Source organism: Labeo rohita, chromosome 23 (genome assembly GCF_022985175.1).
Source record: "Labeo rohita strain BAU-BD-2019 chromosome 23, IGBB_LRoh.1.0, whole genome shotgun sequence".
Lineage (NCBI taxonomy): Eukaryota > Metazoa > Chordata > Actinopteri > Cypriniformes > Cyprinidae > Labeo > Labeo rohita.
The window spans coordinates 9,964,985-9,980,219 of NC_066891.1; the positions used below are offsets into that span (position 1 = coordinate 9,964,985).

At 36.9% G+C, this 15,235-nt stretch overlaps 1 protein-coding gene across 2 annotated transcripts in view; it reads left to right on the forward strand.

Annotated features, from left to right (window-relative positions):
- The window catches only part of plxna2 (plexin A2), a 269,674-nt gene that overhangs the window by 229,420 nt on the left and 25,019 nt on the right, over positions 1-15,235 (forward strand). For both annotated transcript variants that reach the window (XM_051096153.1, XM_051096152.1), the window contains exons 18-23: positions 817-1,056; positions 1,232-1,375; positions 4,151-4,385; positions 5,848-5,990; positions 7,642-7,910; positions 14,994-15,060. In XM_051096153.1, coding sequence (XP_050952110.1) covers positions 817-1,056; positions 1,232-1,375; positions 4,151-4,385; positions 5,848-5,990; positions 7,642-7,910; positions 14,994-15,060 — 1,098 coding nt within the window. The remainder of the gene's footprint in view (positions 1-816; positions 1,057-1,231; positions 1,376-4,150; positions 4,386-5,847; positions 5,991-7,641; positions 7,911-14,993; positions 15,061-15,235) is intronic.

The window sequence follows — 15,235 nt, forward strand, 5'->3', positions numbered from 1 at the left end:
ATGGAAATTAAATTAATTTAGGTTTTTTATATTTAATTTAATGTTCTTGTTTTTAGTGTTTATGTTACATAACATAAGTTTAAATTAATAACACTGCTTTGCATTTTTAGTAAAAATAATTTTTCTTTCAGCAAAATATGTGACCCTGGACCACAAAACCGGTCATAAGTAGCACAGGTATATTTATAGCAATAGCCAACAATACATTGTATGGGTCAAAATGTTCAATATTTAGATTTTTTGCACCCTCAGATTCCAGATTTTCAAATAGTTGTATCTCAGCCAAATATTGTCCTATCCTAACAAACCATACATCAGTGGAAATCTTATTTATTCAAATTAAAAAAAAATTGTCCCTTATGACTGGTATTGTGGTCCAGGGTCGCATTTATTTATTTATTTATTTTATTTATTTATTTAGCAAAATCAGACAACCCTAACATGTTCTTGAAAGGTTTTTTGCTAGATATGCAACTCATTTCTATCTTGAAGAACAAAGTCTCACAGTAATGTGTGATATAGCATGATTCGATCAGAAGAGTGTAATTTGCACTTTTAATATTTTCTCTCTGAGTTTGTTCCTGATTTTTGAGTTTAAAAGGTGGCTTATCCTTTGTTCTCCAGCTCCGTTGTTGTCTAACAAAAGGAAATGCATCTGCAGTCTTTTCAGTTCAGTAAAACACTTGAAAACAGATGGTATCAAAGGGATCTTAATGGGAAAGAACTGAAGTGAGATGAAACAATGAATAACAATTACTCTCAAAAAATGCTGATGAAAATGAAGCGTATTTCTCTCTGTCTCTCTCTCATTTCCAGGTGTGTAAGGTTCTGAACATCACCACTATGAGCTGTTTGGCTCCCTCGCTGATGGCCGAGTACAGGCCGGGTTTGGACTCGGTCAAGCACGCAGACGAGTTTGGCTTCATCTTCAATAATGTGCAAGCTCTACTGGTGTACAACAATACTAACTTCATGTACTACCCCAACCCTTACTTTGAGCCTCTCAGCACCAATGGCATACTGGAACAGAAACCTGGCTCACCTATCATTTTAAAGGTACGTTTATTCTCACACTTGTGCTGCAAATCAGTCTGTTACTATATAAGCATATGCAGTGTGTCCTGGAACATTTGTTACCCATAAATACATATATATACACACAAATATTTAGTAGTGTAAGCTTTTCAAATGTATCAAACCATCATTCATGTGTGCTTTGTGTGTATTTTAGGGTAAGAATCTGGTTCCTTCAGCCTCTGGAGGAGTGAAGCTTAATTACACCGTTCTGATAGGAGAGACTCCCTGTTCTGTCACCGTATCTGAGTCTCAACTGCTGTGCGAGCCACCAAATCTCACCGGCCAGTACAAAATCATGGTAAGACGTATGCAAAAATATGAATATGTATTTTTTTTAAAACACATCCAGATGTGATCTGTCTATTTTTTTGTCATGTTTTTAAACATTTATTCATCAAAGAATTCTAAAAAATGAATCACAGTTTTTACAAAAACATTAGGCAGCACAACAGTTTTCAACATTGATCATGAGAAGAAATGGTTCTTGAGCAGCAAATTACAAATTAGAATACTTTCTGAAGGATCATGTGACTATGGAAGCCCACTTCCACCACTGGATAAAAACATTTAAAAAGGTAATTGAGACTTTTTATCTCAATTTATCTCAATTACATGATATAAACTTGCGTTTGCAAGAAAAAAACTCAGAATTAGGGGAGTTTATGGCTCACAATTCTGATGTAAAAACTCACTATTGTGAGATTTAAAAGTGCACTTGTGATTAAAAAAAAAAGTCAGAATTGCAAGATAAAATCTTGACTTTATTTTTCAGAATTGTGAGTTTATGTCTCGGAGTTCTGACCTTATAACACACAATTGTTTTTACATCAGAATTGTGAGACAACCCCCCCACACACCACCACCCCACCCCCCTCAGAATTGGACTTTATAACTTGCAATTGCGAGTTTTTATCTCGAATTTCCTAAAAAAAAAAAAAAAAATCTGAATTGAGAGTTTATATCCGCAATTGCTAAAAAAAAAAAAAAAAAAAAAAAAAAGAATTGCGAGTTTATATCATGCAATTGCTTAAAAAATCAGAATTGTGAGTTTATATCCCGCAATTGCTAAAAAAGTCAAAATTGTGAGTTTGTATCCTACAATTGCTAAAAAAAAAAAAAAGTCAGAATTGCAAGTTTATATCCCACAATTGCTAAGCTAAAAAAAAAGTCAGAATTGCAAGTTTAAATACGCAATTAAAAAAAAAAGTCAGAATTGCAAGTTTTATATGCCACAATTGCTATATCTGCAATTGTTAAAAAAGTCAGAATTGTGAGTTTATATCATTGCTAAAAAGTCAAAATTGTGAGTTTGTATCCTACAATTGCTAAAAAATATTGCAAGTTTATATCCCACAATTGCTAAGAAAAAAAGTCAGAATTGCAAGTTTGTATCCAATTAAAAAAAGTCAGAATTGCTAATAAAAAAAGTCAGAATTGTGAGTTTATATCACGCAATTACTTAAAAAATATTTATATCCCGCAATTGCTAAAAAAAAAGAAAGTCATCCCGCAATTGCTAAAAGAAAGAATTGCGAGTTTGTATCCCAGAACTGCTAAAAAAGTTAGAATTGCAAGTTTATATCTGCAATTGTTAAAAAAAAGTCAGAATTGTGAGTTTATATCCCGCAATTGCTAAAAAAGTCAAAATTGTGAGTTTGTATCCTACAATTGCTAAAAAAAAAAAAAGTCAGAATTGCAAGTTTATATCCCACAATTGCTAAGAAAAAAAAGTCAGAATTGCAAGTTTAAATACGCAATTAAAAAAAAGTCAGAATTGCAAGTTTATATCCCACAATTGCTAAGAAAAAAAAAGTCAGAATTGCAAGTTTAAATACGCAATTAAAAAAAAGTCAGAATTGCAAGTTTACATGCCACAATTGCTAAAAAAAAGTCAGAATTGTGAGTTTATATCACGCAATTACTTAAAAAATATCAGAATTGCGAGTTTGTATCCCGCAATTGCTAATAAAAAAAAGTCAGAATTGTGCGTTTATATCCCGCAATTGCTAAAAGAAAGTCAGAATTGCGAGTTTGTATCCCAGAACTGCTAAAAAAGTTAGAATTGCAAGTTTATATCTGCAATTGTTAAAAAAAAGTCAGAATTGTGAGTTTATATCCCGCAGTTGCTTAAAAAATGTCAGAATTGCGAGTTTATATCACGCAATTGCTTAAAAAATGTCAGAATTATGAGTTTGTATCCTAAAACTGCTAAAAAAAAGTCACAATTGCAAGTTTATGTCCCGCAATTGCTAAAAAAAGTCTGAATTGTCAGTTTATATCCCGTAATTTCTAAAAAAAAAAAAAAAAAAAAAAAAAAAGTCAGAATTGTGAGTTTATATCCCGCAATTGCTAAAAAAAAGTCAGACTTGCAAGTTTATATCCCGCAGTTGCTAAAAAAAGTCAGAATTGTGAGTTTATAACTTGCAATTGCAAGAATAAATTACAGGAATAGATTACATTTTAAAATACATTAAAATAAAAAAAAGTTATTTCTAATTCTAACAGTATTGCCATTTTTATTTTTTATCACATAAACGCAGTCTTGATGAGCACAAGAGATTTCAAATATTAAAGTAGTTTTTGGAGTTTTTGTTCTACATTCAGATCTGTTTTTGTAAATACAGTCAGCTCTAATAATCTGATGAAAAAAATGAGTCAGATTTCTATGAACAACGCCTTTTGTGTTTTTATGTGTTTTACATGTCCAAAAGGCCCTTTAGTACTTGTTTACCAGATCTGAAACCTGTGTTGTCAAGGAGGTTGTTAAATGTCCTCTTTAAACGCTCATTATTTACTATTGTTGTACGGCTGGTTGAGACGCAGACCAGACCTTCAGCAATGCCACAGTCTTGTTGCTGTCACCAGGTTCCCTAGAAACAGAAAACCAATTACTGTTAGCGCTGTCTAAAACTCAAAATAGTGTGTGTGTATGTGTGTGTGCTCTCTTTTTTTTATTGGTTCAGAGAATAAGGTATATTTTTACCCTCTATATCTCTGTGTGTGCATCTTTATGCGTGTGCATTTATTCTTGATTGATTCTCATGTGTATATATATGTGGGTTTGTTCTCTCAGGTGCAGGTCGGTGGTCTCCACGTGTCCCCCGGCTCAGTAAACATTCTCTCTGACAGCCTCCTGACTCTTCCTGCCATTGTCAGCATCGCTGCCGGCGGCGGCCTGCTTCTCATCATCGTCATCCTTGTGCTTATTGCCTACAAGCGTAAATCCCGCGAGAACGACCTCACACTCAAGCGACTCCAGATGCAAATGGACAATCTGGAGTCCAGGGTTGCATTGGAGTGCAAAGAAGGTGAGAAAGACACGAACATCACTTTTTTACTATGTTGCTTTTTTTTTTGTGTTTATTGGGGAGAAAATTACAAACAGACAACAGGACTGTCATGTCCAAAAAGTCATATTCTTATTAATGAGAATGCACCAATTAAATCATCAGCATTTGAGGTTTCCAGGAGGCTGACAGATAAAGCCGTTTCTTACACACAATGCAGAAGAGAGAGAGCATCCCTGACCTACGGTTAGCGGGTCTGAGAGGATGAGGTTTGTGTTGACTGATTCTGAAGCCGCAAGGAATTTAAGATGCAGAAGCATTAAAGGGGCAGATTGAGTCCTGCACTCCATGAACGCCTGAGAGAGAGTGAGTTTAAGATGAGAGAAGAGGGCACAGAGAGAAACGCCGAACCAAGATGAAGAGGAGGAGGACAGGTGAGGGGGAACGATAGAGCGAAGGCAGAAGGAACGTTCCAAAAAAAAGAAATAAGGAAACGTGAGGGGAGAGAGAAAGAGAGATAGATAACTCCCTCAGGGAAGAGTGCTGCCCCAGGCTCTGTCAGAATGGACCCAATTAAAGACATCCCACCTCCAGTCTCCACCAGCAGGGGACAAGCACTTCAGCAGCCTGCAATTTACTCTCTGTGTGTGTTTGTGTGAGTGAGAAAACCATAAATAGAGAGAAGCTGAGAGGTTATTTTGGTTTGCTGTCTTCGTCTGCCTGTAACACCCTTCAGGAACTTCAGAAAAATCCCAAACTGGACAAAACAAAGTCTTTAGAGATGCTGATTAGCAGTTCAGCAGTTCAGGTTTTGTTGTGTTTGGACCTTTAATGGGACTTCAACTTAAACTCAAAAAATGTTCCTATGTCACTTGATAATTTTAACTAATTTCAAATAAGAAATTACGTATTTTTGATGACAATTAAAATAATTTTCCCCCAAATGCCTCCGAAAATACCTTGTGTGATCTACTTTTCTTTTATGTCAAAAATCATTAGGATATTAAGTAAAGATCATGTTCACGAAGATATTTTGTACATTTCCTACTGTAAATATATCAAAACTAAAAAAATTGCTAAGAACTTCATTTGGACAACTTTAAAAGCGATTTTCTCAATATTTTGATTTTTTGCACCCTCAGAGTCCAGATTTTAAAATTGTTGTATCTCAGCCAAATACTGTCCAATCCTAACAAACCATACATAAATGGAAAGCTTATTTATTCAGATGTATAAATTGATTTTGTGGTCCTGGGTCACATATATCATAATTTAAAATGTATATTAAAGTACAACAACCAGCACTACCTTGATGCACTTTTTACACTTTTTACAACATATTTATTTTCTTTAAGCCAAATACATTTTTTAAACTTATATAATCTTATAACGTTTTTCTTGATTTTGTGGCAAAACATGACCTGTGATTTTTTTTCAGTGTATTGAAACTGTCTCTTTTTTTCTCTTCCCCTTTTGTTTTCAGCTTTTGCAGAACTGCAGACAGATATTAATGAGTTGACGAGTGATCTGGACCGGGCTGGTATTCCCTATCTGGATTATCGCACATATGCCATGAGAGTGTTATTTCCCGGCATTGAGGACCATCCTGTGCTCAGAGAGCTTGAGGTGGGCTGCAGGCTATGTTAAGAGAATTACTTTCATGAACACTTTTCTCTAACAAGTGGTATTAACCAGGTGCAACATGGTGTACATTTCTGTGCCATGTGACATAATCATAGGCAATCATATTGGATATTTAATATGCAATTATATGGAATAGGATTTTGGTCCAAGGCCAAGCAAGTCTTGTTTTTAATGTAAATTATGCATTAAAGGAGAAGTTCAATTCCAGAAGAACATTTTTCTGATGATTTACTCACCCCCTTGTCATCCAGGATGTTCATGTCTTTCTTCCTTTAGTCATAAAGAAATTGTTTTTTAAGTAAAGCATTTCAGGATTTCTCTCCTTAAAGTGGATGGTGGATGTCTGTGGTGCCTGTGAGTTTGAAGTTCCAAAATGCAGTTTAAATGCAGCTACAAAGGACTCTAAACAATCCCAGGCAAGGAAGAAGGGTCTTATCTAATGAAACGATCAGTTAATTTCTAAAAAATGTACAATTTATATAGATTTTAACCTCAAACGCTTGTCTAGTGGACTTTGTGTATTCTGGTTTATGACAGTTAGGGTAGATTGAAAAACTCCCATCTCATTTTCTTCTCCAACATCAAAATCATCCTACGTTGCTGTTTTACCTTTTTTTGGTTAATGGCGTTTGATTTTCTTTGCGCGTTTACTTTGTAAACACTGGGTTGGTACTTCTACAGCGATGTAGAATGATTTTGAAGTTGGGGGTTTGGTGCCTTGCTCAAGGGACTCACCTCATTTGTGGTATTGAGAGTGGAGAGAGCGCTGGTTATTCACTCCCCCCACCTTCAATCCCTGCCGGACCTGGGACACAAATACACAAGTTTTCGGTTACAAGCCTGACTCCCTAACCATTAGGCCACAGCTGCCCCGTGCAGTTTCAATGCAGCTTCAAAAGGCTCTACAAGATCCCAGCCGAGGAATAATCATCTTATCTAGCGAAACAAACGGTCATAAATTAAAATTGATATACTTTTTAACCACAAATGCTCATCTTGCACTAGCTCTGCAATGCACGTCTGTGACTTCACGCAGTCGGTAATAACATTGGAAAGGTCATGCGTGGTCAGTTTTTTATCTGTGTACTCCAGCTCATAAAGGTAGGGTAGAGCGAAAAACTCTGTCTCTTTTTTTCCTAATACTTCCAAATCGTTCAACATCGTTGTTTTACCTTTTTCATAAAGGGCGTTTTACTTTCTTTGCACGTTTACTTTGTAAACACTGGGTTGGTACTTCTGCCTACGCGTGACCTTTCCAACGTGATTACGTAATGTGTGAAGTCGAGCTAGTGCAAGACGAGTATTTGTGGTTAAAAAGTATATAAATTTTCGCTAGATAAGACCTATATTCCTGATCATGTAGAGCCCTTTGAAGCTGCTTTGAACTGCAGTTTGGACCTTCAACTCATCGATCCCCATTGAAGTCCACTATATTGAGAAAAATCCTGGAATTTTTTCCTTAAAACCCTTATTTCTTTTCGTTTGAAAAAAGACAGACATGAACATCTTGGATGACATGGGGGTGAGTAAATTATCAGGAAATTTTAATTCCAGAGTGAACTAATCCTTTAAATATATTAGTTCAGCGACAGCCACAGTTGGCTTATAAAAGAGATGTTGTTGTCTGTTCCAGGTCTCTGGTAATGGGCAGCTGTGTGTTGAAAAAGCTCTGAAGCTGTTTGCCCAGCTGATAAACAACAAGGTGTTTTTATTGACATTCATCCGTACACTGGAAATGCAGCGCTCCTTCTCCATGCGTGACCGCGGGAATGTGGCGTCGCTAATAATGACGGCTCTCCAGGGTCGACTGGAATACGCCACGGATGTGCTCAAACACCTGCTGTCCGACCTCATCGACAAGAACCTGGAGAGCAAGAATCATCCCAAACTACTGCTCAGGAGGTTTGCTGTTTACCTCATGTTTCCCATTTCATTTAATTTTACTTCGCAGTGTTGAATGAATACGTCACTGAGCTCAAAGTTTTGTTGTGTTATCTTAGCCGGGCATAATAGCTATATTGATTCATGATCCATAACTCTGAATCCTTCCAGTCTCTCAGTACGGCCCCATTGTCAGTGTCACTTATCATTTGTGTGCTAGGCGCTCATAAAACATTCATGAGTAGCTCAAATCCACTTGTTTTTGCCTCTCTCTCGCTCTCGGCTGTCCTTTATGCTTTCCCTCCAAATTTGTATAGGTTTTTCAAAGTCTTTCCAAAGCAGCGTGTCAACTAAAAGATTTAGACTAATAATGATTAAACAAAGAGTTGCCCAAGGGCTAACGCACAGCGCAGTCCGCGGCCGCTTTCATTACGGCCCGGCTTGATGGAGGCCGAGTGTATTTTAGCTTTAGCTGGAGGTGATTTGTTCCCGCCGACTGCGGCGCTATATCGGCTATACATCACGGTTTGAATATTCAGAGCAGACAGACCAAACAAACACCACAGCCGTTCCTCGTTTGCTCTCTCTCGATCTTATTGAATGATTTTTGGTGTTTCGTTACGTGACTCAGCTCATTAGTAGTCACAGTAAATAGATGCAGGGGAAATGTGGATTACGCTGTTATTTAACGTGACAGACGCCGCGTCTCTCTCATTATCTGCTGTCATTAGGAACACAAAACACTAATCCCCTCGCGCTGGCAGGCTGGGCCGTGGGGATCAGGGGCCCGTGGTTTTAGATGACACTTTTTTCTTTTTTTTTCTATGGGAATTTAGGAGATTATCGATTCGACATGCTCCTTTTGGTCTTGTTCGCAGATCCATGTCTTCACTTTTCCAGGAAGCATCTGGAGAACAAGAAGCCTGTATTAGAAACCCAACTAATCTATCCCTTTCTGTCGTGTTTTCATTTATTTATCGTTTCCTTCCTTTTTCACTATCGCATTCGGCCACATGGTTTCCTGTCGGTGTTATGGTTTAACGAACACCATCGTTTCCGCAACTACTGCTGGCCTCCACTACCTCCACATCGATCGGGCTCCATCTCACTAATTTTGCTTCTCTGTTCCTTTAAAAAAGGCATTACTCTGTCTCTCTAGCTCTCATTTTCTCTCAGTGTCGAGCATTTTGATTTCAATTGATCCGTGTGAACAAACCATGCCCTTCTTGTGACCTCTTTCTGTATCTGCTCCTCATCTTAACATTTCTCGGATAATGGAATACATCTGGAGCTTGTCCCACATCAGTGAGTAGTGCATTCACTGGTGTTTCTGGATCAAGCGGGTCTTATTTCCTGTTATACAGATGAATTAAGGCACAAATTGATCATTAAAAGCCAATTATAGACATTCAGGGTGAGATATTACATCCAAAACATCATGATTGGTTACCTTTGACCCTTACCCATGATTACATATCACTGCACACTTCATTTGTCATTGTGGGGTTTTTTTTTATATGGTAACATGAATTTATCATGGCTGACAAAAGTGGTGATGCACCAAATACCTGAAATATTTAACAATATTTTCTGTTGCATTGGACAAATGTTTAACATTATGTCCAACATCATGTTTTATATATAAAATATATATACACACTACAAGTCAAACGTTTTTGAACAGTAAGAATTTGAATGTTTTTAAAGAAGTCTCTTCTGCTCACCAAGCCTGCATTTATTTGATCCAAAGTACAGCGAAAACAGTATAAATTTGAAATATTTTTACTATTTAAACTAACTTTTTAATTTGAATATATTTTAAAATGTAATTTATGTCTGTAATTTGAACTCCAGTCACATGATCCTTCAGAAATCATTCTAATATTCTGATTTTCTGCTCCAAAAACATTTATTATTATTATTATGTTGAAAACAGCTGAGTAGATTTTTTTAGGTTTCTTTCTTTCAGAAGAAGAGCATTTATCTGAAATAGAAATCTTTTTAACATTGCAAATGTCTTTATCATCACTTTTGATCAATTTAAAGCATCCTTGCTAAATAAAAATATTAATGTCTATAATTTCCTTCCCAAATTAAAAAATATAATAATAATGCTGACTCCAAGCTTTTGAATGGTATTGTGTATAATGCTACTAAAGCGTTTTATTTCAGATAAATACTGATCTTTGGATCAAAAAATGTACTCAACTGTTTTAAATATTGATGATTTTAATAATAATAATAATAATAAAAGTTTCTTGAACAGCAAATCAGCAGATTGGAATGATTTCTGAAGGATCATGTGACTGGAGTAATGATGCTGAAAATTCAGCTTTGAAATCACAGGAATAAATTACATTTTAAAATCTATTCAAATAGAAAGTGGTTATTTTAAATAGTACAAATATTACTGCTTTTGCTGTATTTTGGATCAAATAAATGCACGCTTGGTAAGCAGAAGACAATTCTTTATAAACATAAAAAAATCGTTTTGACTGGTAGAGTATATTTACATATGTAAAGAACCACAAATATTTCAACTTAAAATCATCACACTTTGAGCTGACAGTCGTAACCAAGTAAGCTACTTCCTTCTACATATTCTTGAAGTAAGAACAAAAGACGTTCATGTGTGTTAAGGAAAATAATGAATGTCAAAGATGCCTGTAGGGCATTTGCTTGCAAATGAGACATCTTTTAAGAATCAGACAATATCAACAGAGACACTAATTTATTTTCATAAAGTGACCCACTTGCATTTAATGATAACCGACTGTGAAAAATAACAAGGGCCTGTCTGGTCTCTGCGGTCATCAGAGGGACTCTACGTCTCATTTCAAATTGCCTAAAGCTTAGCTGGCATTAATATTTGCTTGTCTATTATTTTTTAGTCTTTATTTGATTATGGACTATATGGAGACACAAGACTCAGACTTGTTCTGGGCTTCTGGATCCGTCTGGATCAGCAGGGGAATGTGATTTTATTTTTATTTTTTTCTGAAGACTGATTCATCATTTCAGTGGGAAAGCCACAATCAATCAAATCGCAGTTGAGCAGTGCATAAAAAGGTTTCAGTGGCTTGTTGCCATTCTCTATTGACAGAGACATTAGAGCAAAGACATAAAAATACAAGGGAGAAAGAAAAGGGATGAGGTTTGATTTGGTGCATCTGATTCCTCAGTGCTATTTATTTATTTTTTTTGTCTAAAGTGTTTATTTTTCTGTTTTATTTCAATATAATGGTCAGGTAATATTTGTGCTGGTTATTATAGTACATTTATTGGCCCCTTTTTTGGCAACTGTGTTGTTCGCATGAGCACCACAACTCAATTTGTCAGCGCTAGCCCAACGACTCCAACAGCAAATTACTTCTTCACTGAACTTTTGAGTTTTCTTTTCGTCTTTCGCTCCCTCATGTTAATATCTGTGGAGGACTGTGGCTAAAAATGGAGCGGCTCCATGGCCTCAGGCTTTCTCTTGCTGCTGTTTGTGTGTGTGTACATGTTTTCACCTAATGAGATTTGCAGGCACACAGAGCCTCGGAATGGACTATTAGTGAGACACATTGCGTGTGTCGCCCCTTCAGTGAAGCATTCCTTTACCCCCCTTAAGACACACACACATACACAACTCATAAGTACGCTAATAGCTAATAAAACCCTCATGTTCATTAATGAAACTCTGTTAAAAAAGCAAGCAAGCAAAAAAAACAGAAAAATGCTGAAGAAAGAGAAAATGCATACTATTTCTGAGGCAGAATTACACAAAAGCCTGGTGTGATGAAGTTGTGGAGGATGCAAAAACTCATTTAGGTGCCCAAATAGCTACTATTAACTTGCTGTTCATTCATTCTCTCACCGGGAGATGTGTTTGTGCTTCCTGGTGAAATAAAATAGAGATTCGGTAGTGAGCGAGTTTTTAAAAGCATCAAATCTGCAGTGAACAGATTTTGGAGATTGACTTCCGTGAGTCTGATTTATATTTTGAAGCCAGATATTGACTCTGAACCCCTGCAATATGAATGTGTCAATGCGCCAGGAGAGCACCTGATTCCCATGTGCATTTGAAAATTCAGGAGCAGTTTCACTTCATTTTATTTGTTAGAAGTCAATTTCCAGACGTTTGTGAAACTAGTTTATGGAAAGCGCTGAACCGGATGCTTGTAATAAACTAGTCTGACAAGGATACTGCAGGTAAATTTAGTTCACTAACTGGTAATTCAGCCCCTATTTGTAGGGTTTTTGGTCCGTCATCGTCCATCATTGATCGCTGATTGACTGAGACAAGAAAGAGACAGGAAACACTCTTGCAAGACCTGATGCAACCAGCATCAAACGCGCCGTCATTGTAGTGTATGTGTGTGTCAGAGCTCATAACTCACTCAGACTCACACACTCACTAAATAACTGTCACATATGAATGCACGCATCGGTGCACAGATACACACAGGTTCCTCTCGCTCCTGCATCCAAAGTCCCTCAGCTCACAGACCCAGAAGAAAACAGGTAGGATACAAAGGAAAGTTGACAGGCTTAAAAGAGAATATATAAACATGACAATGTTTTGTGTAGCCTGCCACACACGCTGCTGAATAAAACGCAGAAACACACACTGTCCTCTAAAAGAACCACAGATTGACTGACGTTCTCATCGCAAACATGATGACTTTCCTTCATTTCACTCCATCTTGCATCACTCCTTCAATTTGCCCTCCTCTCATTTCATCTCTCTGTGAGGCTGCCATTGATTTATTCACTAAAATGCACCATTATTAAATAAGCATAATTCAACAGCTTCGTAATTTAACAGCCATGTTTGTTCTTTCAGTGAAGTTAGCATTTATCACCTGCTGATGCATTAACCCAAAAAAACAAAAAACAAATGCAGTATAATGCAAATCACATCATCTTTAGGTTAATGGACTCTTAACTCCTGAACATACAAACCCAAAACCCCTCAGTGCGCTAATAACTTGTTTTTGTAAAGCAGTCCGTCCACTCTGTGGCCATTATGAGTTTTCTAGTATAGCGTTGGTCTACTTGAATATGGATGTCTGCAAATCTGTATGTTATGGCCAATTAAATATGCTAAAACTGGTATCATAATTCTAAAGGCTAGTTGTTTGGCTCAGCAACTAGTTAAACCAGCTTCGACTAACCTGTTCTAAAACACAGTAACCAGTTAGGACACAACACAACCACAAATTGTTGGTTAGTTTACATTCACAGGTTTTAGATAGACGTTTTGTACTGTCCGCTGCTGCATATTTTTGTTTTTTTTATGATTTTGTGGCAGTAGTTTTTTTTAAGACATTGTGTCAAGTTAACTAATTTAGTTTTTTAAATCGAATTGTAATCGAAACGATTTTTTTTTTTTTTGAATCGATTGACAGCACTAATTAAAATAGAAAAATGTTATTTTAGGCTAATATTTTTTCACAATAGTACTGTAATTTTTTATTAAAGAAATGCAGCCTTGGCGAGCATGAGATTTATTTCAAAAAGTAAGTCCCGCATTAGTCACGTGGATAAGCAATTAATCATGATTAATTTCAGAAAAAAATATCAGATTAGGTAATTCTTTTTAATCGATTGACAGCACTAATTAAATAGAAAACAGATATTTTAAATTTTAATATTTTTTCACAATATTACTGTGTTTTTGATCAAAGAAATGCAGCCTTGGTGAGCATTAGAGACTTGTTTCAAAAAACCATGAGTCACATGGATAAGCGATTAATCACGATTAATTTCAGAAAAAAATGTTTAATTAGTTAATTTTTTTAATTGATTGACAGCACTAATTAAAATAGAAAAGAGATATTTTAAATTATAATATTTTTTTTACAATATTTTTAATCAAATAAATGCAGCATTGGTGAGCAAAATAGACTTGTTTCATCATGCATTAGTCATGTGGATAAGTGATTAATTGCTATTAATTTCAGAAAAAAATGTGCGATTAATTTTTTTTTTTTAATTATTGACAGCACTAATTAAAACAGAAAAAACAGAAATGCAGCCTTGGTGAGCATAAGAGATTTATAAGAGTCATCTCGCATTGGTCACATGGATATGCAGCGATTACGGTTTATCACCATCCAGACCTGACCTCTATAAACACACCTCATCTTGTCTCGCCGATCAGCGTTCGCTCTCACGTGTGACCCTGAAGCGTGACCCTCTCAAACACAATACGCACACGTGCACACTCTCAAGCACACACACATTCTCTCCACACTCGGTGTTTGCGGGCTGTCTCAGCGGTGTAATCATAGTTATTTCCACATGCATTAAGAGAGTCATTTTCTCTCACCGCTGTTGAGTAAATTGCCGGTGTGCTACCTCACCGTCCCCACGGCGGCCTGAGCAGACTGTGCGTGCGAAAGTGTGTGCGAGCGCATAACGTCGCAGACATCGCCGCGACAATTACACAGCTGATATTACATCGTCCTGTGATGCTTATGTGTATTTGTAATGTCCATAAGTGAACATAATACCCGCTGCCTGATAGAGACAGAGAGGGGGGGGGAGAAAAAGTATTTTCCGGGGTGAAAGGAGAAATGTTTTGCAGGGAAAGAGAGGTATTGGTATTCCACAGGCGCGCTCAGCCGTCAGAACGAGGGAATAACCCTTTCATGTATTTTTCATGCTCGTTAACCACTCCCGTCGGGGTGCTGTTTGTTCTCTCTTCCTCTGTCTGCCTTATCTTAGCCTCCCTCTCTCTCTTCGTTTTCCACCTGCTCTGTCTTCAACAAACCCTTCGGCTTTTTCTTTTTCCCTCTTCCCAAATTATTGTCCACAACTCTAACGTTCACGATCCACGTTTCAGTCGTGTGTTTGTCATATGTGGATTTGTGTATCTGTCTCGTCACTCAAAGCAAAGAAAGAAAGAGAGACGGGGGTGGTCAAAAGAAAAAAAAAGAAAAATGGAAAAAGAGACAGTCTGGTGTGACTGACAGGGAAGGAATCTAGTGTTTTTCACACTTTGTTTTCTCCTTCATCAAAACCAAGCCGTTATTATAGGAAAAAAGGAAATACGTAAGTATTCTTGACGATAAGTGACATCACTTGATGATGACTTGTGTTTTTTGTGTGTTTCAGGACAGAGTCTGTTGCTGAGAAGATGCTAACCAACTGGTTTGCTTTCCTGCTACATAAGTTCCTGAAGGTAACTTGCTGATTTGGCTTCCTGTAGTGGTACTAGTCTCATCTAGACAGACTTTTGACGCTCATCGTGAAGTCTGGTTCACTCTGCAGCTGAGTCAGAGCCGCCCAATTAGACAGGAAGCACCAGTCATGTCACGATCAACTACAGTTTGTATGTTTAGAGGAGCTCATTCAAA